General features: G+C 47.8%; 1 protein-coding gene across 1 annotated transcript; it reads right to left on the reverse strand.

Annotated features, from left to right (window-relative positions):
- Positions 1-26,660, reverse strand: PPP1R8 (protein phosphatase 1 regulatory subunit 8). Its single transcript, XM_084274313.1, has 7 exons — positions 26,592-26,660; positions 13,700-13,760; positions 5,731-5,884; positions 4,925-5,145; positions 3,643-3,787; positions 2,424-2,488; positions 1-859 (listed from the first exon to the last, which is right to left on the reverse strand). Exons 1-7 carry the CDS (start codon positions 26,651-26,653, stop codon positions 506-508), a joined length of 1,062 nt encoding a protein of 353 aa, XP_084130439.1. The 5' UTR covers positions 26,654-26,660; the 3' UTR covers positions 1-505.
- Between the last annotated feature and the right edge of the window lie 328 nt (positions 26,661-26,988).

Genomic DNA, 26,988 nt, shown 5'->3' on the forward strand with positions numbered 1-26,988 from the left:
AATAAAACCTGCCCTCTGTTTTGGAGGTTTGAGAACTCGTACCACTGGGACTTCCTGAAGGCTTGGCCTCACCAACACTCACTGCTGGATACAGCTAACCTGCTGAGAGCACGTTCAGCATGGAGCAGCGTTACTCATAGTCAGTGTGACACCTGAGTACAGGAATTCTCAGGGTCATGCCATAAATGGTAGTTAAAACTGTATGGCTCTGCCCCTTCAGCTTGGGGATCAAACCTCAGAGCAAAGACCTCTGGGGGACAGTAACGGCCAAGAAAAGGCTGCCAGATAATATTCTGGTTCAAAAAGGAGATGGGAGCTGTATTATTATTATTTTTTTTTTAAACAGACATATAAAAACATTTGAAGACAGATCTTTAAAGGATATTTCACTTGTCCAATCTTGCTATTACATCTGGTTAGGACACTGAAATTTTAAAAAGACGATACTGCACATGAAGAGTTTCTGGAGTTCGTAGCTCCCCCCCTGCCCTCAGCACAGCCCCGCTCAGATCAGTAGGGAAGGGGTGGGCTTCTTGCCCGGCCACGCCTCCTTTGCATACTTCTTTTTCTTGGGTTCATTCACAGCTTCAGGATTAAAGACAGCAGGGTTGGGAGCTGGGTTCATGTTAACTGTTGAGGGCACAACAGGAGTCAAGTCCACATCTGGGGCAAGATTGGGGTAGGGCATCGGCAGGCCCCCGATGAGTGCTGTGCCATGGACGCCGTGCGACTGGGACCCTGCCTCATTGTGGGTGGGGGGTAACCCCCCGTACAATCCTCCGCTGTAGGGGAAGCTCTGCATGCGTCGCGAGGCAGAATCATCCGTGGTCAGCGAGCCTGGGTTCTCCAGCCGCTTCTTCTGCAGGCAGAAGCATTGAAAGAATTATTCCAAGTACACCAAACAAGATGTGTAAACTGGGGCCAGGGCCCTCTGCCCCCCCAAAAAAAGCCACCTAGAGCAGCCACAGAAACTGGGTACAGACCATGTCCCAGTCTGCGTTCCGCGTGACTGAAAACCACTCAGTAAGTGCTTAAAGGTGCACAATGGAGGAAGAGGTGACAGAAGTTGAAGCTCATGTTTACTTTAGATCAGGTCTGAGCACTTCTTTACCTCCTGCACATGCCTGCTGGGCTTGTGTTGTCCTGAACACAAGACCAAGTAGATCTTTAGGCAGTAACACAGACTGTCCTTCCCCCCACAGCTAAGGAACAGCAACTTGTACATCACTTGGGCGATTTTGTCTAGTTCCTGATCACTTGAATCAGCCAATGGCATCCTGGCTTGTATCAGAAATAGTGTGGCCAGTAGGCCTGGGGAGGGGATTGTGCCCCTGTACCGGGCACTGGTGAGGCTGCACCTTGAGTGCTGGGTCCAGTTCTGGGCTCCTCCCCATCAGAAGGACATTGAGGTCCTGGAGCGAGTCCAGAGAAGGGCAACCAGGCTGGGGAAGGGGCTGGAGGGCAAATCCTCTGAGGAGCAGCTGAGGGAGCTGGGGGTGTTGAGCCTGGAGAAGAGGAGGCTGAGGGGAGACCTTCTCCCCACCTCCCCTGCCCTGCCAGGAGGGTGCAGAGAGGTGGGCGATGGTCTCTCCAGCCAGGGGACAGGAGATGGGACAAGGGGCAATGGGCTCAAGCTGTGCCAGGGCAGGGGCAGAACAGATGGGAGGGAAAAGTTCTTCCCTGGCAGAGTTGTGGGGCTGTGGCACAGGCTGCCCAGGGAGGGGCTGAGTCACCTTCCCTGGGTGTGTTTAACAGAGGGGAGATGAGGTGCTCAAGGATGTGGGTCAGCACAGGACAGGGACGGTTGGACTCGATGAGCTTAAAGGGCTTTTCCAACCTGGTGATGCTGGCATTCTCCTGCAGTTTGGAGTTTATGTGGAATTATCCTTTTCCACATACATTATTTAGTATATAACAACACGTGAAACTGCTACTCCATTGTTCCTTAGCTGCCCTGAAGCTCTGCAAAGCTTCCCTGCTCCTAGCATATTCCAGTTATATATAGCCCTAGCAACACACTCATCCTGGAGCAAAGTCCAAGCTCTGCTAGTTCTAGTAGACAACTGCAGGAAACCTTCAGCACATTTAAACAAACAACCTTTTGGTTTTTCTTTTCCACACTTCCCACAGTTTTAACTAATGCCTAGAATTCCTTAGTCACTTTCTGGGTAGTGTTTCTTTTTAGGAGGAAAATAAAAATTGCCATTGATCAATGTGTTATTGAAGAAAAGGAGCTACAGCTAGATTAGATTTGAAAGGGGAATGGTCAACTCTGCTAAAAAAAGACAATTATGAAACACAAACATGACTTTTGTTAACAATAAAACACTTTTTCCACCACAGAACATTATGATTTTAAGGTGTAACTCAGAGTGAGCTCATGATGTAATGTATTAATTAGAAAGCTGGGAGTGACTCTGTACCTTAACAGGGACTACTGCCGTCTGTACCATGTTCCTGAAACGCCCAACAGAAGGGTCCACATCCTCTGCAAAGGCAAAAACCATGAAGACACCAGTAAGAAGACTGGAAAAGACAGAACATCTGTTGGGTAAAGGAATCTATAGGAAGGATGGGTACACAGACCCTCTTTTCTCAAAGCCAGTGCTGCAGCAGCTCTGAGTAAGCACAAGCTGACAGAGGAGCTAAGGGGACATCTAGTGGCTTTGTCTCAAGGTGGCTCATGAGATCTCTGCCAAGAAAGGCTTCCAGTTAAGTGGGGAAAGGGAACAGATGGGTGAGGACAGGCAGTTTGCACTGATCAAACAGGCTGGAGTTCCCAGCTGAGAGCTGCTGCTGCTGACAATACACCATGTGTGCTCAGAGGCACAACAGCTAGCCCCATGGGCACCCTGGAGGAGGAGAAAGAAGAATTCAATGCAGAGTCTCCCAAAGTCTGAAAAAAATGACCTTTTTCGTAAAGTGAGTGACTGCAGTTTACAACAGGATGTGCTGAGCACCAAACTGCATATATACCCTCATGAACAAGAACAGTTATCCTGGCTGGGATACACTAACGAATCGAAGTAGCTCCAGACTAAGTTTTAAAACACATGCTCATTAATGAGCTGCTCTTATTCATAGGAATATTAGGCATATAAAATATCATTAATGGGAATACCATTAATATAAAACAGCTAAGGGAGAAAAATGACTAATTAGGAATTGGATAGATCTCTAGAAGCATCACTCTGAGTGAGCATGACTTGTTTCAGATTAAACTCAGAGGGTTTTGCTCCTTATCTCTGTGAGACCGGTATACATTAGGAAGCAGGTAAGGAAAGCATTAAGGGACAGATGAAAACCCATTTAGACTCTAAAGAAGGCAAAAAATTAAACCACCTCCCTCCTTTTGGACCTGTGAGACTGTTCCAACATATAATGCAATTCTGAACAATGAAGCTGAGTGCAACATCCCTGTGCTGCACGAATCATGCAGGTATTTCAGAGGTAGAAAAGATGACACAGAGAGAGGTCAGACTTAAGGGAGACAGAGGATGGCTTCTCTGAAATAGAACATCCCCAAAACTGACTGTCAAATTCCTGTTCTCCTTATCCATATACAGCCATGAGGAATCCCTGTGAGAACACTGGAATGAGAGCCTTAAGGGAATGGACTAAAGACTGATAGAACCCACTTACCTGGGTTGATGATTTCATCATCATCACTGAACGTCACTCTGGAGTTCTTCCGTTTTCTCTTTGGTCTCTGAATGTCCAGGTTCCCTTCCTCAATGGTCAGTGTGGAAATTCTTTTGTTGTGGGCTGTATTAAACTCTGTCAGGTTCTAATGATAAATGTGGAGACAAAACAAGTTTAAGCAACTACTGCATGAAGTCCAGAGCACACTGCTCAGCTTTAACTTCAGACACAGAGGAGGAGGGAGTGCTTGAACCCTGTAACAGGTCACCCAGAGATGTGGGGAGCCTCTGCTTGCCAGAGGTGTTCAGGACTTGACTGAGCACAATACTGGGCAACCTGCTCTAGCTGACCCTGCTTGCACACAGGGGCTGGACTAGAGGGCCTGAGAGGTCCCTTCCAACCTCTGCAATTCTGGGGATGCCACATACAGCTGCTTTCTCCTTTCTTCTTCCTTGGGGAAAGACAGACCAGCCTGGCTGAACAGGGAGCTGGAACAGCAGCTCTGGGAGAAAAGGAGGACTGATGGCCTTTGGGAGAAAGGGCAGGCCACTCACAAGGATAACAAGAAAGCACTAAGGTCACGCAGGGAAAGAACTAGAAGGGTGAAAGTACAACTAGAACTTCACCTGGCCTCTGTGGTTAGGGACAACAAAAAGGGTTTCTATAAATACATTAGTAATAGAAAGAGGACCAGTGATAGGACAAGAGGAAATGTCCTCAAGTTGCTCTGGGGAGGTTTAGATGGGATGTGAGGAAATGCTTCTTCCCAGAGAGGGTTGCTGGGCATTGGGATGGGCTGCCCAGTGGAATGCTGGAGTCTCCATCCCAGAAGGTATTTAAGACTGTTAGATGTGGTGCTGAGGAACATGGTTGTGTGGTGGTTGGCAGGTCAGGGTGATGGTTGGACTTGATGATCTAAAGGGTCCCTTCCACCCAAGACAATTCTGTGATTCTATGATTCACTGTGGAAAAGAGGGCAGCATTTGTTATTACCTGGCAATGAAGAACAGTGTGAGAACTCATCCCTGACCTGACCTGGGGTCACATTAGCTGAAGAGCCTGTACTCTCTAGCACAACTTTATGAGAAGACCATTGGAGCAGCAGGATTATGAGATCACCAAGCCTGGTCAGCAGCACGAGCAGAGGCTTATGGCAGAGAGAGATGGTCTGTGGTGTGTCTGCCAGGAGAAGACACCTCAGACTACCTTCAAGGCCAACAAATTAAGAACCTGAACCTAAGCCAACAAGTGGGGAAATGCCACCTAGGTGCAGTGTACTCACATCAAGTTCTGTCTCCTCCTCTGGCAAGCCCAGCAAGCCCTTGAGCTCTTCATCTTCACCACCCATCTTCTCATCTCCCTTCACTGCCGATGGCAGTGTCTGGGGCTTCTCCCGCAGCGTGTACGCCCGTGTGGAGGCACCAAATGAAACCGTGGAGTCAATGGGTATCTGTTGGGGTTTGTGAGGTTCCAACCGGATATGACCCAAGAATGTGCCATGTGCTGAGATCAACAAGCAGAACAGTCTGTTAGTCACCAGCCTGGGCTCACAATACTCAAGTTCAACTTGTGGGAATAACCAGGTTTCTGAACTTCTAAGTCACTGAGGTACCACTTGAAGAGGTTAGCTATGTCCATTTTAACTCTCACCTCATGAGCACATCAGAAGTCCTCAAAATGTCACATCAATAAATGATTAAACACCATTTCCTTTTTGGATTCTTATAGGTTCCAATGTACCAGACCTGGAATCATCCCCTCAGCAGGAAAACACAGTATGCCAGATATTAGACCCTGGAAAACCACCCTCAGAAGAGAAAACTTCCTTAAAACTGAGAAAAGCAGGTTTCTCCCATAGCCTCTTAGGAGTCTAGAAATGTTGTGTTAAGCAGACACAAGCTGCCTGGAGCAAACCCTCCTCTGCTCCTAACCCCTGCCAACCTTTCCCTAGGATGCCTGTCAGATTACAGTCATCTTTCTACACAGTGCAAACAACAAAAGCTAAAAAAGGAAAAAGTATCTCAGATGCAGAAATGTTTAAGCACTGAAACATCACAGTTCTATCTTGTTAAACATCACACTACTTACTGCTGTTTAGATCGATGAGGAAAACCCTCTTGAGATGTTTGTGATAGACCAAGGCAGCATGGACCCGGGAGCAAGACTGGTGGTCAATGGTGAAATCACACAGATCAGGATTTCTCCCAAAGAGATAGTATTTCTTCTCATCAATGATGAGTTTCTGGGGTAGGATATCAAACAGAGAGGCAATTAGGCTCCTATAATCTTTTGGATCTTCCTGGAAAAAAAATTCAACATGAATAAACAGAGCAAATTTAAACATCAACAGCTAATCAGTATTGCAGCTTAATCTGACCCTTAAATCCAGCAACTCCAATCTTCACTGTGTAAAGTGACAAGAGCCAAGCACAGGAGAGTCCCAGTTACTCCATTCATTAACAGCCAGGGAAGGACAGTAACTCTGCAGCAACTCAGTAAGAGACTCTTCAGTCTCCTGTATGAGACTGTCTCATACAAGATTCTCTCTCACATCTGCTCCCAGTGATTTTTATGCATCCCTCAATGCAGATGATGTGTCTGAGCCAGGAATCTATGTTAAGTAACAACTTCTGATGTTCCACAGAACATCAAAATTGTATTTCTGGATAGAAATGGGCACTCAGATGTCCGACCTCTATAACACAAGATGTAAAACTACACTGACTCTGCACTAACACGAATCCTTATTAGTTCATTCAAGCAAACCATCAACTTCCAGAATTTCTTCTGAATTCATCCTAGTTCCAATCTCCTCTTCAAATAAGATCTTACATATCATATAGAGTTTCACAAACCATCTCTGAAACAGCCAAGGAACAAGGTGACACAGTTCTACAGTGTACACAGCATCTTACAGACACTGCTGCTGAACAGAAAGCTTTGTGCCTGACATACCCAAGCAGTGCAGCCTTCTTTCCCATGGTATTCCACGACCTTGATGGAACCAGTGTTTCCTTGCTGCCAGCTGCACAAGTCGAAGGCTAGCAATGCATTCACAGACTCACTGAGCTGTAGGGGTTGGAAGGGACCTCCAGAGCCCATGGGGTCCAACCCCCTGCCAAAGCAGGGTCCCTAGGACAGGGCACACAGGTTGGTGTCCAGACGGGGCTGGAATCTCTCCAGAGAAGGAGACTCCACACCCCCTGGGCAGCCTGTCCCAGGGCTCCCTCACCCTCACTGGGGAAAAGTTCTTCCCCATGTTGGTGTGGAACTTCCTATGTTCCAACTTGAGGCCATTGCCCCTTGTCCTGTCTCCACAGACAATGAGAAGAGGCTGCCCATTTCCCCCTCGGTCCCACATTTGAGATATTGATAAACATTAATAAGATCCCTTCTTAACCTTCTTTTCTCCAGGCTGAACAGCCCCAGCTCACTCAGCCTTTCCTCATAGGGGAGATGCTCCACTCCTTTAATCATCTTCACAGCCCTCCATTGGACTCTCTCCAGGAGATCCCTGTCTGTTGTATCCCAGGGAGCCCAGAACTGGACACAATATTCCAGGTGGGGCCTGACCAGGGCAGAGCAGAGGGGCATTAGGCACTTGGTAACAAATCCTTCTCCTGCTTTTTAAACAGTTCCTACAGCTCCCAGGTTTCAACAGCGTGACCAAGGTCATGCTGCCTGGACACTTCCCTTCAGAAAACCCCCACCAGATCTCCGTTTGGGAAAGCTCTGCTTCCATCAGAGGGGCTGAGCTGAGTTACCATTGTGCCTGCTACAGCATATGGGTTTCTCCCCTCTCCTTCCTCCCACACCCCCAGCTGCACAACCCTCTCCTCACTGCCACATGCCTGAGCAGAGCTCTCAGCCTGCACAGCACTTTTCTATGTTTTCTACTGCTTTTTAGTGGCCTGGATCCCTTTGCCTTCAGCCTGCTGTGCATCCAGCTGCCTCCAGTGAAGATGACAGGCACTAGGGCTGTTCTGAGGGAGACCCCCCTTTCCAGCAGCACTCATGTCAGACAGCTGTTTGCTCCTCAGTTTGCCAGCTGTATAACCTGCATGCTCAGCCAGAAAGAGCCCTTGTATCACACTAGTGACAGGTACTTAGTTTGGGGTTTGCTGAGCTCTCACAGACTGATACAATGAGCACCCAGCCAGTTGCTTGTTCTGGGGCACTACCAAGTCATACAGAACACCAGGAGATAGCTTGGCATGAGACAGTGTTTGTGTTCCTCTGCAATATCTGCAACCATAAAAACCACAGGGGACTGATTTTCTACTACAAATTACCTCACAAAGCTACATCTAGTTACCTGCCCACCAGTTATGGACACCAACACCTGCAGTACTGCTGCACTCAGGTCCCACCTCCCCACAGACACTTTTCAGATTCCCCCCAGATGTGTTTTCTAGGTTGGGTCTCTCAGTGTTCTGCTGAACATCTGCCAGCCTCCACAGAGCTTATTTCTGTATGTTTATCCTCTCTCTCAGGTCACTAGGAGAATGGCTCCAATATTACTTTTGTCATCACAACTTTACAAGTAATTGGTCCCTTTGGTAATTATCTGCTAGCATCTTACTCCCAGCTAACTCCAGGTACACATTTAAAGCAGCATTTCATGAGTTGATGCTTTGTGAAGTCTGACTCACATATTTAGCCCTGTTTTCTTAAAATAACAAGGTGATCAAGCCATCAGCTCCTGACATCCACTGCTACACCAAAAAAAAGCCAGTTTCAAACAGCAATCAAAGATTTCAAGAAGTTCTGTGGAAACAGCTAGATGAAACAACTTCTTCAGTACCCTCAACAATACACAGGCTTACAGAAAATCCATAAGAGCACCAACACTGAAGCTTTTAAGTACACAAAAGTTTTATCTGTGAGTCCACATCTCATTTGATAAGACAGGAATCAGGGTTTAATTAGCAATTTACCTTCAAGTACATTACCTACTGACAAACGAGGTGCAAACACAAAATGCCAGTGATTTTCCTCGAACTGGGACATTTAAAACACGTGTGTGTGTGACCTCTGAATCTTTCTGTGCCTGCTGGGGATTGGTGGACCTCAAAGCCTCAGTATAATTCAGATAAAAGCCCCAAGAAATCAATATACTGAAACAGACTACAGGATTCTGCTCTCACCTGGCTGCTTTATCATCACTTTCTGTCTCTCTACAAATTCTAGTTTTCACAAGACCCTCCCCCCAGAACCAATCAGAAAGTAAAAGTCAGTCAAGAAGAGCTCAGAGCAGCACAGTTTCAGCAATCCTGTCTGGTCAAATATTATTCTACTTCTTTTAAATCCCACCTGCACACAGATCATCTCCCCCTACACCCCTCACAGCAGTGTGCTTTCGTTACTCTTTACCCCAAAACCTGATCCCTCTTGTCCCATCAGTCTCACTTGGTATTTCCCCTTAAGATCACAGGTGCTTCACCCAGCTATTTATTCCTGAACACCACAGTGCTGGTTACAATACAGCTCTGAGAAACACCAGCAGGGGCTCCTGCAGCTTGGAATGCCAATGGGATCCTGGGCTCCATCAGCAGAGGGGTGGCAGCAGGGACAGGGAGGGGATTGTCCCTCTCTGCTCTGCCCTCCTGAGGCCCCAGCTGGAGTCCTGTGTCCAGAGCTGGGGCCCCAGGACAAGAAAGATGTGGGACTGGTGGAGAGGGGTCAGAGGAGCCACGGAGATGATCAGAGGGCTGGAGCAGCTCCCCAATGGAGAGAGGCTGAGGGAGCTGGGCTGGGTCAGCCTGGAGAAGAGAAGGCTGTGGGGGGACCTCATTGCAGCCTCCCAGTCCCTGAAGGGAGCAGAGGAACAGGAGGGGAATCAGCTTGTCAAAGGGTGGATAATGGCAGGACAAGGGGGATGGAGTGAAGCTGGAGGAGGGAAGGGTTATATGAGATATTGGGGGGGAAGTTCTTTCCAGAGAGAGTGGTGAGGGGCTGGAAGGGGCTGCCCAGAGAGGGGGCGGGTGCCCCATCCCTGGGGGTGTTCAAGGCCAGGTTGGCTGGGGCCCTGGGCAACCTTGTGTAGCTCCAGGCCTGGAGGTTGGGTGTCCCTGCCTGTGGCAGGGGGTTGGAGCTCTGTGATCCTTGGGGTCCCTTCCAACCCAGACCAGTCTGGGATTCTGTGATACACTGGTTGGGACTCCTGGGTGTTCAGCACTGGATCTGTGACAGCATTAGGCAGCCCCATACCCATTCAGTTCAGCACCCACACTCTACATCTTGGTACTAATGAATCACACAATTCCACTTTGGGAGAAAGATGAGCAGTTTTCCTTTCATTCTTGTGTATAATGAGTATGTTCTGTGTAAACACAGCTCCAACACAATCTTCAGAAGCTGACTCATTATCCCACATGTCAGTGCTCAGCTCTGCAAGTAGTTATCACACGATTTCAAGTACCATACAAACTGATCCCACAAGTTCTTATTCCTGTCCACCACTGAAGCCAAAGGAAATGAATTTCCATGGGCACCCATTACACACAAGGCAGTGCCACCCTCACCTGCCAGCATTTCAAGAGATTTTGCAAAGACACAAATGGAAATGTTGCAACAAATCAGAGAAAAAACTTACTGCTTTCACTGCAAGACAGGTTTCACCATTTTCTGTGCCTCTGAGCTATAACCCAGTGTTATCCTTCATACACTGAGCTTAAACACTTCATGGCTTGTTTTAATATTGCACTTTTCAGACCCAGCAATCACAAGGGGTACCTCAGGCTTCTGCACAAGGCCTGGGATACGGATGGCTCGGTTAGTATCAAGTGCTCAGTAACCCACAGCATTGCAGAACCTTCTTTCTTGGTTGGTGCTGTCTGGCAGGAGACACAGCACTGAAAAGCTGTCACACAGACCAAAAAGGGAAACAGATTTATCCCCTTCAAATGCTGTTTGTGTGTTGCAGTTCCCATACACACACATGGTGATTCTCTGACCCAACCAGCACAGGGGAGAGGAGGAGTCATCCCCCATCCGCAGCACGTGAGGCTACAAAGCCACCTCACAGGCAGCTGAGCTAAATGAACAGCCTGTGGGAACCTGCCAGCCAAAGCAGGTCTTCCTATTCTTCAGCAGACCAAAGCCAGACCTCTGGCTACACATGCAGGTGCCCAGCCCTGGCCACAGAATCAGAATCACCAGGTTGGAAAAGCCCTTTAAGCTCATCAAGTCCAACCATTCCTGTCCTGTGCTGACCCACATCCCTGAGCACCTCATCTCCCCTCTGTTAAACACACCCAGGGGGTGACTCAGCCCCTCCCTGGGCAGCCTGTGCCACAGCCCCACAACTCTGCCAGGGAAGAACTTTCCCCTCCCATCTGCTCTGCCCCTGCCCTGGGGCAGCTTGAGCCCATTGTCCCTTGTCCCATCTCCTGTCCCCTGGCTGAAGAGACCATCGCCCACCTCTCTGCACCCTCCTGGCAGGGCAGGGGAGGTGGGGAGAAGGTCTCCCCTCAGCCTCCTCTTCTCCAGGCTCAACCCCCCCAGCTCCCTCAGCCGCTCCTCAGAGGATTTGCCCTCCAGCCCCTTCCCCAGCCTGGTTGCCCTTCTCTGGACTCGCTCCAGGCCCTCAATGTCCTTCTGATGCTGAGGAGCCCAGAACTGGACCCAGCACTTGAGGTGCAGCTTCACCAGTGCCCAGTGCAGGCATTGCAATGTCCAGTACACACAGTACATGCTAAGGGCAGGCAAGCTGTGCCTCACCCCCCTCAGTAACACTGTCAGCAGGTACTCAGGAGGGAAAAGCAGCTCTACGGCCATTCTGCAAGATCTCTTTGATCACATCCTCAGAGTACCTGGATAGGAGACCAGTACTGGGTATGTGACAGCAAACACACCCCTCTTTTAGGTTATCAAGAGAGTTGATGCCAGAAGATGGAATCAGGATGTTTGTAGCATCAACTTCCCAATGCAGACAGAGGCTGCAGGCTTACAAAGCCATCTTGGGTCTCCTGTGGGTCCAAAAGCTTTGGGCAGCACAGCCTCAGAGTCTGACACCACCAGGATGACATTCCTGGCTGCCAATTTATCAACACCAAATTTCTTCATCCTCAGCTTCCATCTGGCTTTTTGCTGCTTTTTCCAGTCCTGCCCAGGACTCCTGTGAGACACCTGCCTGGCACCTGAGGATTAATTCAGCAGAGCATTCCAGATAAACTCTTCCACCCTAAAGCTCACTCTCTCCACATTCAGAAATGCAAACCAAACGTGACAACAACTCATCTCACAGAACAAGCCTCCTGGCCAGGAAGACTGCATTATGTTTGGCCACCTGCCACACACCCAAAACCCCACAGTCACTGTCATTTAGCTTTGCTCACTGAATCTCATTAAACAGCCTAAGAGAAATACTGGAAAACCCAGAGCTGACTACCATCCTTACCCCAGATGCTGCTGCTAGGATGGCAGTGAGGAGGCTGAGCTGAGAAGCAGCCCTACTACAGCTCTCTGAAAACATTCTGAACACACAGCAGTACCAGGAGAGGCAGAATACATGGTCTATGGTTTGTCTACAAATGCAATAGAAGGGGTTCAAAAGCTATAGTGCCCAGAGAGAGCTGGTCCAGGATAGCTCCAGCTCCATCAGAGCCCAAGTAGCTGGTATGACCCAACCCAGCCATGTCTTGGATGAACTACTGAGCTACTCTGAAGATGTAGTAAGTGTGTATTAGTATCTAACACCTTTTCAATGAAGGGTAAGACTGGCTTTGCCTATTTTCTGTGCCTTTAAATCCAGACTAAGAGAGCACTCTCTCAAAACAGTCTGTAAAACCAGCAGTACTACAAAGAAAAGCCTCCTTTTACTGGTTCCTGGCCTGGGGAAACATAGGTTTATTTGAGAGATGCCTATTTGTGATATCTCTATCTGCCTTCCTAGACAAAGCACAGTCTGGTACTTTAACCAAATTTTAAATAGTAAACCTCTCCTTCTAGACACCAGAAGGAACACTCAATACTGCCTGATGCTTCTGATATGTTACACATCAGCCAAGGTTTTAAGCTACCTAAGTCTACCTTGATCTAACACTGAGTTCTTCATTTTCCAAGTTTCTGTCCAGAAAAGTTGTCTCAACTTTGCAAACCTTTGCTGCCCAGAAAAATTTACCCCATTTCAGTCACCTGCAAGTCAGGAATGTGGCCATGGCTAAAATACATTCCCTGGCTTGAGGCCTCTCTGTCAACCATGGTGAAGAGCCTGTTTTAATTAAATTTATTTACTATTTTTGATTGGGAAACCTCCTTTTGAAAAACCTGAATGCTGATCAGTACAGTAATCTAAGATGACCTTAGTTATCAACAGTGGCAAAGCATCTGGCAAAACATACACCCCCTCCATCTCTATTTCACATCAAACTCCTTTGCTGCAATAAACACATCCCGTTGTTTCTGTGCCAATCACAACACTGTTCACTGATCCAAACATGGAATGGAAAGCAAGGAATAATTCTCTATTTCATCCTGTAAGAGAGGGCAACAATCCTGTAAAGCACAGGGCATCGAGCTGACCTTACTGTAACACAAACAAGTATTAAAACATGAGTTTTTACTCTTACTCTGCTGCATTTGAGACTTCTGTCCCCATGGTGTTGGAGTCTCTGCTCCCCAAGTCTCTAAAACAAGGTGCCTTCTGGCTGCACTCTGGTATCTCCTGTATCTTGTAGGATACTGACTTTGGTGCAAAATTAAGCTTTGAAGAAACAAGGCTCCAAGTACCAAGCTTCCCTTACAAAGATTTTACTTTGTCTTTTACTAGGGCAGGTTTGATGTTTAAGGAATCAGTTTGCCCACTGAGCACTGTGGGTTTGTGTCCCTTCAAACAGTGCATCTCATCAGAAGGTAACTGCTGAAGACCTGCACACTTTAAGAGTATAGGCAAGGGGAAAGTCATTTCATTCTCAAGTTTCAGAGTAAACCAAACTGATTTGAAAAGAATGAATCTGGGAAAGGAAATAATTACAAGTGTGGAAAACACTGGGGAGTTTTCTGCTGCTGCCTATAAATATAACACACCAAAACCATACAAAACCTATTTTCATACCTCAATGAGTTTGTCTCCTTTGACTACATCCAAATGTAAGCCAGGTGGAGGTTTTCCTGCCCTAGAAAATAAAGAAAGGAAAAGATAGTATCAGGATATTTAATAACAAGTTTGTTAGTGTCAGAGCTAATACTCTCTTGGAGCTACAGACCACACCTACACAGATGTAAGCAGATTTATTTTGAGGAAAATACGAAAATCCAGTAAATTTTCTTTTTCTCCCTGCAGAATCTTTCTGACAATAAATAAAGTGTGATTCTTTACAGGAACAGTTAAGTTAAAATGACATGAGGCATTTGAAGTGTTACTTCCCCAGGTAAAAATAGCTAAGCTAGAAAATGAACAGAGCAGCTCCTAAGGGAACACGGTACGAGGCCAGAAGAGAGTAACAACAGGGAGATGAGCAGGTCCTTGAACAAACAGTCCCAGCCTATTGGCTCTGTTTTCTTATGTTACCTTCCAAACAGTCCATCTATACCCTTAGCTGCTGAGAGGAACCTACCATCCCTTCCTCTCTAGAGCTGGGAACAGCCAAAAACCTGAAAGGGCTCCATGCACCCCTCCTCTTTGCCCTGTAATACTAGAAAAGTGTTGGCCTATAACCAGTGTTCTTCCACACTCAACCCAAAATCAACCTTTCCTACCAACACAGGTAACAGGAGAGTACAATATTAGATGTACCCTCCAACAGCACAGTCCTCCTCAGCTTGCCCAGCCCTGCTGCTCCATTGGTGCTCACCCCTGAAGCAGCTTCACCAGAGGCACGTGGACTCAGCAACCCACAGCCAAACCACACTGACAGGCAGGAGAACCCAGGAGGATTTAGCAGCACCAGGATGCTTGCTGGTATCTCCTGTGCTCAAAAGCAGGACACCCTGGCGGTATGGACACGCTGCCCTTCACTACACAGAGTCCCTGGCAGCTGACAGCAATTTACCTTTGTCTACTCAGCTCTCTAGAAATCTGCCCCTCCAGCTCTCCCATCAGTGGTGACAGCACCACTGCTTGTCTTCATGGCTGGACCAGCTGTCTGGGCAGTGGCAGTGACCCAGCTCCCAGCTACACTGCTGGTTGCCTGAAGAACAGCCACAGAGATCACACCCCCACCTACAGCTCTGCTCTCAGCACAAGCCAAGAGAGCAGTGACAATGGGCAGTGACACCCCCACCATGGCTGGAGAAGAGAGAAAGGTCACGTGCCATTCAAGCTGTTTGATGGGGTTAAATATAGAATCATAGAATCCCAGACTGGTCTGGGTTGGAAGGGACCCCAAGGATCACAGAGCTCCAACCCCCTGCCACAGGCAGGGCCACCAACCTCCAGGCCTGGAGCTACACAAGGTTGCCCAGGGCCCCATCCAACCTGGCCTTGAACACCCCCAGGGATGGAGAATCTACTACTTCTCTGGGCAGCCTGTTCCAGCCCCTCACCACTCTTTCTGTAAAAAACTTCCCCCTAATATCTCATCTCACCCTTCCCTCCTTCAGCTTCACTCCATCCCCCTTGTCCTGCCATTATCCACCCTTTAACAAGCTGATTCCCCTCCTGTTCCTCTGCTCCCTTCAGGGACTGGAAGGCAGCAATGAGGTCCCCCCACAGCCTTCTCTTCTCCAGGCTGAACAAGCCCAGTTCCCTCAGCCTCTCTTTGTAGGTCAGGTGCTCCAGCACCTATACAGATGTTCACATTTCTGGGCCATGCCTTACAACTTGAAGGGTTCCTCTGTGCCCCAGGTGGGCTGGTTACTACAGACAGGCTCTCCTAGATAACTTCATACCAGAACACAGACCTCTCATTTCCACTGATTTATGAAGTATTGCACAAGCATCTTCCATTCCTGCTCCATTATACCAGCCAGCCAGGCCTCTCTCTGACCCTTCTTATATGCCAGCTGGGGCTTTCACAAGTTTCCTTGCCAAGCCCTTCTTCCAGACCATGGATAGCATGTCCTAACAAGGAAGAGGGACATGGTTGATACTGATTCTTATTCTTTTGGGTGATCAAACAGCAGCATCAATAGCAGCTGATGAAAAGCTCCAGGGCAATCTGCTAAAACAGTGACTGCCTCCTAGAAACAGGTGGCTTGGAGGAAAGTCCAGGAAGTAAAAATGCTCCCAGAGAAGCCTCACAGTCTGTCTGATGAGTTGATGAAGGATTGCCTCTTCCAGTCACTCCAGCACAGCTAGATTGCCTCCTCCTAACTACTGCTCTAAGTTCATACAGCTAGGCTTCACCTAAACATCACCATCTCTTCTTGTGCTCTCCTCAGACCTTAGGACTCGTTTTTCATTGCAAGGCAGGTTTTATTCATGGATTCATGTCTGCTTCTCAGTCTTTGCTTTCTGCCTGAGCACTGGCCAGTTTGCTTTTTCCCCAAATGTGGCAGTAAGTTTAACTGAGACAAAGCATGTTTAGCCTGCCTGCTGAATCACCAGAGGCTTATTTGGGAGAGGAGAAGCCTTCCACAGACCTAACCAGGCTGACTGGCAAGGAGAACACGACCCCGCGGTATCAGGAAGTGAACTCTCTGGAGCAGAAGGGAGAAGACATCCCACACTAGAGCTTTTCTTCTCTGGCTCCAGGGAACTGAAAGAAGCATCATGGCATTTGTAAGAGCTGAAAGAAGGAATGAACTCAGATGGTGCTTAGCCAAGTGTCCTAAGAGATACCACACAGCAGCTTTCTACACTGGAGCTTCTCAATCTGCTGCTGACAGAGAAACCAAGGTACCACCTGGTAACACTGGTTTTAAAGGGTATTTCAGGATTGATGTGGAGACTGTGTAAAGTTCTGACTGGGAAGCTGGTAGAACAAAACAGACTATGTCAGTTGGATGGGACCTACCACGATCATCTAGTCCTACTGCCTGACCACTTCAGGGCTGACCAGAGGCTAAAGCATTTATCATGTCCACAAACACTGACAGGCTCAGGTCAGCATCCACCTCTCTAGGAAGCCTCTTCCAGTGTCTGACCATCCTCCCAGTAAAGTGCCCTAATGTCCAGTCTAAACCTTCCCTGCTGCAGCTGTGAACCATTCCCATGTGTCCTCTCACTAGATCCCAGGGAGAAAAGATCAGCATCTCTCACTCCACATCCCCTCCTCAGGAAGCTGCAGACAGCAGAGCTGGAGTAACTGTATTACTAAGCAGAAGTGGCAGACAGATAGGAATTGAATAATAGCCAGACCAGAAGAGAGTCATCTAACCCACACTTCAGTACTCAACAGCACTTATCCTTTGGAAATACAATGCTAAGTGGGGTACAACTACTCTTCCAATGTCATCAAAACATTTTTCTTGGATTAAAGCAGCACAAACCTTGTGCTGAATTACACACAAGCTGCTCCTTTCAGCTGCTATAAGAATCCCAAGACAACAATGATCATGCTGAAAGAATGTTTAGTTTGATGGAGTGCAACCAAGCACTGAAATAGTGTGTGTTCTCCTTAAGGGGAACTGAATGTCCTGGGGAACGAGTTAACATGGTATCTGGAGAAAACTGACATTAATCAGCCCAATCAGTTGGCTCCTTGCAAGTGAAACTGGGCATATTCACAGGTAAGTGAGCAGGGAACGGAGACTGCTCTTCACTACCTGTCCACTGGATGGAGGAATTACAAAAGGGACTGCTTTCATCCTTAAAATATGCCTTTCATACTTCAAATATTCCTTATGGGATGCTGTCTTGGGGTTTTTTTATTGTGAGGTGAAATCTTAAAATGATACTCCCCAAAACTTGCCTATAAGAGGTCCCAAATACTGTATTCATGCTCCTTTAGAACATTTATCTTGTAAAATGAGAACCCTACTAAATCAGAAGAACTCAACTTATCTTTCACTTGCCTGTGGAATCGTATCTGGTAGATCAAACTGACAAACCCAGAGTAAGAAACCTATTGCAAAATAAAAACTACCTCCAGTAAGCACTATCAAGTTCCTCACACAGGAACACTCTCCCTGTTTCCAACAGTTACCAACTCAAGGACCTCCCAAGCCATAGTTGTTAGCTGTTCAACTAGCTAGCTACACAAATTGCTCTAGGAACCCAGACAAACTTAATGCATTCACAGAATAACAGTTTCCTGGATCACCTACATGCAGCTGCAGCACCCTCTCCACGATTTGGCCACAAATCTGCTTGCAAACTCCAGCTCCAAGAGCACAGCAAACACTTGCCTCCTCCAGACTTTCTGTTCACTATTCAAAGGCACCCAGCACCAGACTAACTATTTGTAGTAGAACTTCCTGTATCTTTGAGATAATACAAAATAATACTTGAGAGAAAGAATTCACATGGGCTTTGAGGAGGTAAGTACCATCACACAATCCACAGGATTACTGGAGACAACCAAGAACATGCAGAGCCAGCTATCAGTAAACTGGTCTTTTGTAAAGAGCTGTTGACAAAATTATAAGATGGTCTTATGCAAATGATGGTGTGATGAAGGAAAGAAACACTAATCCATGAGGGAATGGAAGTGATCAAGAGTCAGGAAAGAGCTGAGTTCTGTGAGGTTTACGTGCAGTCTGGAAAGTGAAAAAGGACTTATGACAACGCAGGGAACTCCAATCAGAGCATGATGCTGCAAGTGAATCTCACAACACTGAACTACTGCCTGAGAAAACATTCCAGGGAAAATAAAACCCAGCACTCCTGAGTGCTAGTACAAACCAGAGAAAGATCACCTCAGCCACACCAACACCACCAGGAGCTTCGGGCTCCTTAATGCCACTCAGCAAGGACCTAGAGCCATCACGACCATGATCAGAAAGAATCAGAGGAACTTTCAGCTGACAAAGCAAACACAAAGACATCTTAAGGAAGAAAGTATAAAAATACAGTGTTTTCACATCTTGAATGCTGTAGTATTTCTGGTTCTCTTGTGGAGAAGGGCACATGGCTGATAATCGCCATGGATGGCTTCATGCAAGGAAAAAGCAGCACCTTGCTTTAGAATCTTGGAAAAATCCAGGCAAGTATCCATTCCCTTTGTCCTCTTACTGAACATACAGCATGAATGCACTGCTCATTTCCTGAAACAGAAGCAACAAGGAGCCCTGGGCCTGAGAACAAGGACAGCCCATTCCAGGCATCAGCACCATCCCCTGGCGATGGGGGATTCGACTGTGCAATGCCAAGGGCTGAAAGCTTGAGGACACACTTGTGCCTGGTGTCACTGACCCTGTGATGGAGCAGCCACAGGCCTCTCAGCACAGAAACTGAGACCAGGCTGGGACTGGTTCAGGTCACTCAGTTTTGACTATACAAGGAGGCAGTATGACAAAGTTAAGGCTAAAAATCTTTGAGGTAGTAATTCCAGCTCATGCAGAATGGTTTCTTCCCACGGGGAAACAAAGAACTGACCAATAATTCTGGTTCCCTGTTACCTCTGGAGGAAATATGATGGTTTGGGCAATTTAAAAAATACTTTTAAAAAAATGCAGGTTCATGAGAGGCATTTATGATTTCTTCTGCTCATTAAAATAATTCTTGACAAACTCTCAGTTGTAAGACAGTTTGAATACAGTTTAAAGACAGTTGCAATACAGTTTAAAAAGCTTGTGGTTCAAACTCATCGATTACAGACCCTTCCTGAACACACACACACACACACACACAAATTTACACTGTGTTCTAGGAGTGGTTTATGGAAGATTCCTGATGAGAACTGTGGCTGCTTCAAGTGAACAAAGCATTCCATTTCTATTAAAGCATTTGCCCAACTTCACCTTGGCACTGTGTGTGTTTTGTTGTAATGCAGTTCCACACAGAACTAGATTTTACTGGTTTCCCTTTGGTTCCCTTGGTTACTCAGGAACAAAGTCTCCACAGAATACAGTGAAATTTGGAAATTGTGTATGAAATTTAATTCCTGAGTGCAGAACCATGAATATTCTATTAGAGAGAACTCCAGGGTTTAGGACATCAAAAAAATAAATTAAAATTGCAGAATTAAACAGAAAAATTAATATTAAGTACTGAGCAACAATGCAGTGATTATCTGTCAAGATTACTCCTACACTTTCAGAGTGAGAACAGGTATGTTGGAAGTGTAATTTACCTGCAGAAATCAGAGGAGGGGAAGACAGAACCTCCAGAATCAGCCAGTCCAGCCACTGCTGGAACCTTTATGCCCAACAGAAAGCTGACCCAAACTCTTGTTTCTCAGTTTGATTTCCAGTGAAAATTTCTTTGTTCTTTCCCTTCAGATATTGTGGGGAAAAACAGAATTCCCAATACCATCTCCCTTTGAAAATACATCAGACATTGAAAATTGGGGGTTTTATTTTACTGAACAACTAAAGTGCTGCTGTCTCAAAGGAAGATCTGTTTCCCCATTAATGAATTGTCCCACTACATCTGTTTGAACTGAGCTACATCAAGTACAGGTAACAAACCAGCATTTTCATCTCTGCCCTCTCCAACAGTGCTCTGCCTCACCAACAGATGTATGTTATCACACATCAGGTTATCACACATCAGAGTATTTATTAGTCTTTCCCTGTGAACAGCTGTACAATACTAGTGCCTGATGGTCACTCTGTGATTAGCCTACGTACCTCTGTGTGTCCCCCTTTATTTCTGGCTTTATACAGTTCCTGATCTTTCCATCTCTTGTGCATTTTAGCTTGTTTTTCCTGTTTCAGTCTTCAAATTGCACCAAAAGGACTGGATAATACTCTGGCCTCTATGCTGAGCATGCTTGTGCCACTAACGAGCATTGTGGTCGCTTAAGGTAATGAATAAAAAGGTATCTAAGCTGAGAGGGTCAGCTCACAGATGCTGTTCAGCTGCTACAGCCTCTTCAGAGTCAACTCCTCATACACAGTTCTTGTATGAACCCCTCTGTTGCTTCCCAACATGATTGTCTCCTGTGTGCTCTGAAAAAGAGTCTGGAAGAAAGCTGGTTCACCTGATAAAGTCAGCTCTTGGCAGACACAATACAGCTGCTTCCCTGCCTGGAATAACTTGTGCCTGAACTAGTGAAGTTCAAGTTTTCCCTCAGCAGCTGTGTGTACAGATTTGTTTGCCCTTACAGAAGCCACCAACTGCTTAGAAAACCTGGCAATTAAGTATGTAACAGGGATGCCACTGAACAAAACCAGGTTCCAGTGTAGGTTTTGGAAAGATTAAAGCAAAAACTCTTCTCTATTAGAAACAGAAAAACATGTTTCTCCAGTTTCCTCAGCTCACACTCCACAGGCCAGTTCACTTCTCTGCACTGTGCTAGGATAATTCTGTGAGGAATTTAGCTTATTCCCACTCCTGGTGGCAAACCCTCTACTACAGAACTACAGAGTAGTGGGATAAAAATCAGGGACAGACAATCAAGAGGAGGAGGAAGAAAAGCCCAGGCTGAGCTTACCCTGGAAGAAGCATACTGAGTAACAAAACCAAAACATTTCAGAAAAAGAAGACAAAGTAACCCTGTAGCAGTGATGCCAGCTAGAAGTACCAAGGAACAGACCTGGAGTTTTAGCTGACTGCTTCTCTTTGACAAGGTAAGAGTCAGTGTTGACATACCGACTGGATTACACACCTACATCCACCTGAAGCTCAGCAGCTTCACTGAAGTAATTCCTACCCAGCCTGAAGAGAAATCTTGAGTTGTGGCTGTTAAGGACATGGACAGGACAACTTTAGTTCTATTGTGTCAGTTTAGAATTAGGTCAATTATTTAGGTTTCTAAATGTGGACTCTGAAGCCTAAATTTAGCCACTTCCTAAAAATCTTGGCCTATGTGACTACTGTACAGACCTCCAGGTGCAACTTCAAGGACAAGGTGGAATTTCCAGAACTCTGGCACTTGCCCTCTCCAGAAACCTGTGTAAAATCACTGCCAGGAATAGCCTGTTCTTGACTCAAACTGAAGAGGAATGACTGCTGCCTTTAAAACCTATTTCAGATGTACATAGTGTGATATATGTCCATGTGATTCGTGTTAATATGGAATCATGTTGGGGGTGCATAATGACAGACCCTTGTATGGCCATGGGCCTGGGAGGGACAGGTTAAGATTTCTGCATGTACTGAGTGAAGTCAAAGCTTTGCCTAAAGGACCACAGTGTCAGCACATGGTGTGCATTGTGATACCTCAGGAGAAACAACTTTCTCTGAGAAGGGGGTGATAAAGAGGAAGGAGGACAGAAGAACAGGAGGGTGGGAACTGCCTTAGGTCTGCAGAACCAGCTGCCTGGTTTTGTTGGCAAGACAAAAGCTAAAGCTCACCTAAAGGATGTCTTGTGGGGGTCGCCTGGTGGGCACTCCAGCCTGTCAGTATATGGTTGTTATGTCTTGTGGGGGTCACCTGGTGGACACTCCAGCCTGTCAGTATATGGTTGTTATGTCTTGTGGGGGTCACCTGGTGGACACTCCAGCCTGTCAGTTTAAGAGGGCATGCTTAAGATGATCCAAAATTAACACTGTGATAAATGACTCTGTCCCAAACAGGTTTGTAACCAAACAGAACAGTTTATTAAAGGAATAAAGGCACAAAGGGCACTGGGGGCACCGACAGCGCCGGGTGCTCCAGAAGCCTCCACTCCATCAGGACACACACCGTACAGTCCCAGTCCCTGGCTTATGTATCTTCCAGGGATCTTTCTACTCATGCCCTCTTTAACTGACAGACTGGAGTGCCCGCCAGGTGACCCCCACAAGACATAACAACCATATACTGATAGGCTGGAGTGCCCACCAGGTGACCCCCCACAAGACATAACAACCATATACTGACAGGCTGGAGTGCCAGCCAGGTGACCCCCACAAGACATAACAACCATATACTTCTTAAACTGCCCCTCTCCCAGGCCCCTGGCCATACAAGGGTTTGTCATTATGCACCCCCAACATGATTCCATATTACACAAACCAGAAGGACGTATATATCACATAATGGTGTGTCAAGACAGAGTTCCACAACCCTAAACACAGCTTAAACCAACCAGGACGAAGGGACAGACAGGCAGCACTGATGGAAAATCGGAGGGTCACCTCAGAGCTACACCCCAAACCATTCCTACCTCATGGAAATGACTTTTACACACTAGAATGACCTCAGAAGGTATGTGTCCTGGTTTTGGTCAGGATGGAGTTAATTTCATTTGTAGCAGGGGATGGAATGCTGTGTTTGAGAGTTAAAATGGGAGTAGTGCTGATAACACCCTGATGTTGCCAGTTTTCCTGTAAGGAGCAGGCAGCTGCCTGGATCTTGGCTCTCAGCCGGGGTGAAACCACAACAGTATGCAAAAGTCTTAATGAATCTGGGGTATGTAATTGTTATCTGAAGTCATGTTCTGATCCCATGGCTGAATTTTAAGCCATGGGAAGTACTTGCAGCATCTTTCTCCCAACGTTAAATACATGGCTCGTGCCTCTGCTAACACACATGGAGCAGCTACAGAACATTCATACCAAACACTGGCATAAGCAAGTGCTATTAAGGCAGCATTCATTATTTTTCATCTGTCCTGAGCTGGTTTAACTGTTGGAAATACAAAAAAAGGAAGAATAAGCATTTTATGTACTATAAAGAAGTAACCTGTAGCTACACAAAACCTAAATCAAAGCCAGAACTTGAACCTGATGAAGTAGAGGAGTCTTTTCCAGAAACTGGATACTAGAACATGATCCACTGGAGGAAAGAACAGATAAAATGATGGAGTCAAACCTCAAAAGCACAGGTAACAATCTAAAGACAAGAGAAAAGCCCTGCTTCTGTTGATTATTAAGATACAATTCTCATGTGATCACTGTTTGCAGTCCCCAAGTGAGCTCTACTTAGAGTCAGAAAAATCAATATATAGGTACAGACTGATTTTGATTTTAATATAGGTTGATGAAATTGAAGATCATTCACTGAGAAGCAGCCACAGACTCCCTGCAGCTCAATGCTTTCTGGTCACCCAGTGTCCTTCCTACGAAGACCTACAGTGCTACCTATACAGAAGACACCTCAGTGTTTCTGAAAGACATTAAGGATCCTGCAGGAGACATTAACGCTGAGACTTCCTGACAATCAGAGCTTCAAACAGTACTAATACCTGTCCAAGCCTGCTTCTTAAAACCACTTTCACTCTGGAGAATCCTACCTGAGAGAGCCCCATCAGTTATTCACTATCACACCTGTGTGCTCTTTGCTTTGCTCTGTAAGAAAATAAACACTGTGAGCTACTCAGCAGATGTCACTTAGAGGTTTAATATGTAATACAGCCTGCACTTCTTGCAGGCTTTAAAATAAACCAGAAGTAAATAAATCCACCTGGTAGGAGAGCTCCCTCCTATGGGATGAGGCAGTGGAATACCACCAGCCATAACTACCTAAACATTTGTGGGTGCTCACTGGGCAGACTGGAAGCACTGTGTCTGGAAGCTGTCCACACTGGCTCCCTGCTGCAGGCATCTTGGGAGCCTTTTGTTTGTTTGACAAACAGTTCTGACACAACAGCTTATCTGTTGGGGAAAATGTTAAGTTTTTCCAGACAAACCCAAATCTTACACCAATCTTAACGGCCACATCTACGCAGGACAATGTGACTATGATCCCAGGGTATGGGGTATGCCTTTCAGGCAGTGGTGCAAACATACAGCCTGCCAAAAGTCAGTCTATAAATTATCAGTGTGCATATTTACAACGGAGGAGCAAGGGGAATACAAATCCTCAGGCCTGAGTCTGTACACAGCCTTTGTTTCACCTGCCAGGGGGGTTAAAACATTGTGTACATGGATATTCAGGTTGCAAAAAGCAAATCACCAAAAACCTTAGAAATTTCAGAATTAAACAGGTCCTGGCACTTGAACACAACCCCCTTATTCTGGGGTGTGAAAGAAAGCCTGGCTGGGCTCTCCTGACACCCCTTTCACCTTGTTTCACTGTCATTCAGCGCCACGGGTTGTGCTGCAAAACAAAATCAGGTCAGCAGCAGAGTGGAGAAAGCTGTCTCTCTGGAAGGCCCTGCCCTGCTTGCAGCAGAAGCCAGGAAGCCTGTAGGCCCTCAACTGTTACAATCCCTGCCTCCAGAGGGTATTTATTAAGGAATTCTTCTGCAACAGCACTGAAGTTGCTGAAACTCAGCGTTTCACAAGTTATGCTTATTCAGCTGCTCAATCCCCAGGTTCCACTGGCACAAAGTCATTCCAATTTATCACTGAACATAAGTTGTGAACACTATTCTATGAAACACTAAGAAAATGAAAGATATTTCAAACTGAGCACCCAGAAAATACAACACTGAATAATTTTGGGGTTTATCTACTCTATGATTAATTTCATCATTTTATGGAGCACGACCGTGCCACCTATAGATGCCTGTTCAGCCCAAATAAACTCCTAAAATACATGAGCAACACTTTTTCCTGAGAGAGTGAATGGTTTGACTACAGCACTCATTTAAAAAACAGGTCAAAATCAAAAAGCATCTTCATAAAAATAGACAGGAATCTCCTGGAGAGAGGCCAGAGAAGGCTACAAAGATGATGAAGGGCCTGGAGCATCTCCCTGTGAGGAAAGGCTGAGGGAGCTGGGGCTGTCCAGCCTGGAGAAAAGAAGACTAAGGGGGGACCTGATTAATGTTTATCAATATCTTAAGCATGGAATGCAGGGGGAAATGGGCAGCCCCTTTTCAGTGTCTGTGGGGACAGGACAAGGGGCAATGGCTGCAGGTTGGAGCACAGGAAGTTCCACAGCAACATGGGGAAGAACTTTTCCCCAGTGAGGGTGAGGGAGCCCTGGGACAGGCTGCCCAGGGGGTGTGGAGTCTCCATCTCTGGAGAGATTCCAGCCCCGTCTGGACACCGACCTGTGTGCCCTGTCCTAGGGACCCTGCTTGGGCAGGGGGTTGAGCTCTGGAGGTCCCTTCCAACCCCTCTGATTCTGTGATTAAGCATCCCTTCACTGGGCACCATCAGCAAAGCACTGAGAGGCAGGGGTCCTGCAGCAAAGACCAGATGACTCCGCAATTCCAGGCTGCACGGCTGGGCAGCCGATACACACAGACTCTTGACTCTCCAGCTGTAACGCTGTATCATTTCCTATGCAGTTTAAAACATAACTGCTCCCATCCCCTGAACAATCAGTGCTCTGGCACACAAAGAAGACAATAAAGCAACGATCTATTGACTAAGGTATCAGAATATTGAAGGCGGAGGAGCAGGGCCCCAGGTACCCTCACCCACAGCCCTGCTCCCCACAGAAGGCAGGGCCAGCTGATTTCCACGCATCCTTTCCAACACCGCCCTTCCCAAGGCTCCAGAACCAGTCTGATTCGGGTCCTGACAACGCCCCCCCAGCACCGCTCTGCCCCGACCTTTTACACGAACAGAATAAACCCCCCTGGCTCGCTCCGAGCTGCCGATCCGAGCACCGAGCACCCAACCCCCGCAGGAAATTTAACGCGCCCCACACCGCGCAGGCTGCCCCAGCCCCGGGAAGGGCCGCGGCGGCTCCGGGAGGCCGGGCGGGGCTGGAACTCGAGCACCCGGAGGGCCGCGCCGAGCCGAGCCGGGATGCGATGGCTCCGTGAGCGCTCGGGCTCCGCCGAGGCGTCGGGCCGAGGCAGCGGCTGCCGCCGCGCTGCACCCCCCACCCCCCCCAGCCTGCAGCCTCTGACAGGCCCGGCCTCTGCGGGAAGGGGGATGCGCGGCCTGCCTGCCTCAGCCCCACGGCCCTTCCCGCCCCGTGCTCCCCACGCCTGCCCGGGAAGCGCCAGGCCCAGCCCCGCAGCCCAGCCCGGCCCCGCGGCCCAGCGCCACTCCCCCGGCTCAGCACGGCTCGGCCCAGCCCGGCCGGGCGGGCACCCGCGCTCCACCGCGTCCCGCGCCGGGCCCGCGGCACGCCCAGAGACGAGCGGTCCCGCAGCACGGCGCCGGCCCCGACCCCGGCCGCCCCGCTCACCAGCTGGGGCACTCGAAGAGCGAGGGGCCTCCGCCGCCGGCGGAGTTGGCGTTCGCCGCCATCTTGCCTCTGCCCCATTCAGGCGGGCCGGGGCAGGATGGGAAGCTGGCGGACCGGCGCGGGGGGTGATCCCAGCCTGCCCCGCGCCACAGCGGCGGGGCGGAACGGCGCGGCCGTGCTCCCCGCCTCCCGGGGCTGGGCCTGGAGGCCGCCGGCAGCCAAACCCCCGCCCCCGGGAGGCTCTGGAAGGGTGCGAGGTGCCTTCGCCGCCGGTCCCGTCCACTCACGCGTCTCCTCGGAGGCGGGAAGGGTGCTGCAGGGTCACTGCGAAGGCTGCAGCTCGAGTGCTGGGTCCAGTTCTGGCCCCTCACCAACAGAAGGACATTGAGGTCCTGGA

Source organism: Gallinula chloropus, assembly GCF_964237585.1.
Source record: "Gallinula chloropus genome assembly, chromosome: 22".
Classification (NCBI taxonomy): Eukaryota; Metazoa; Chordata; class Aves; order Gruiformes; family Rallidae; genus Gallinula; species Gallinula chloropus.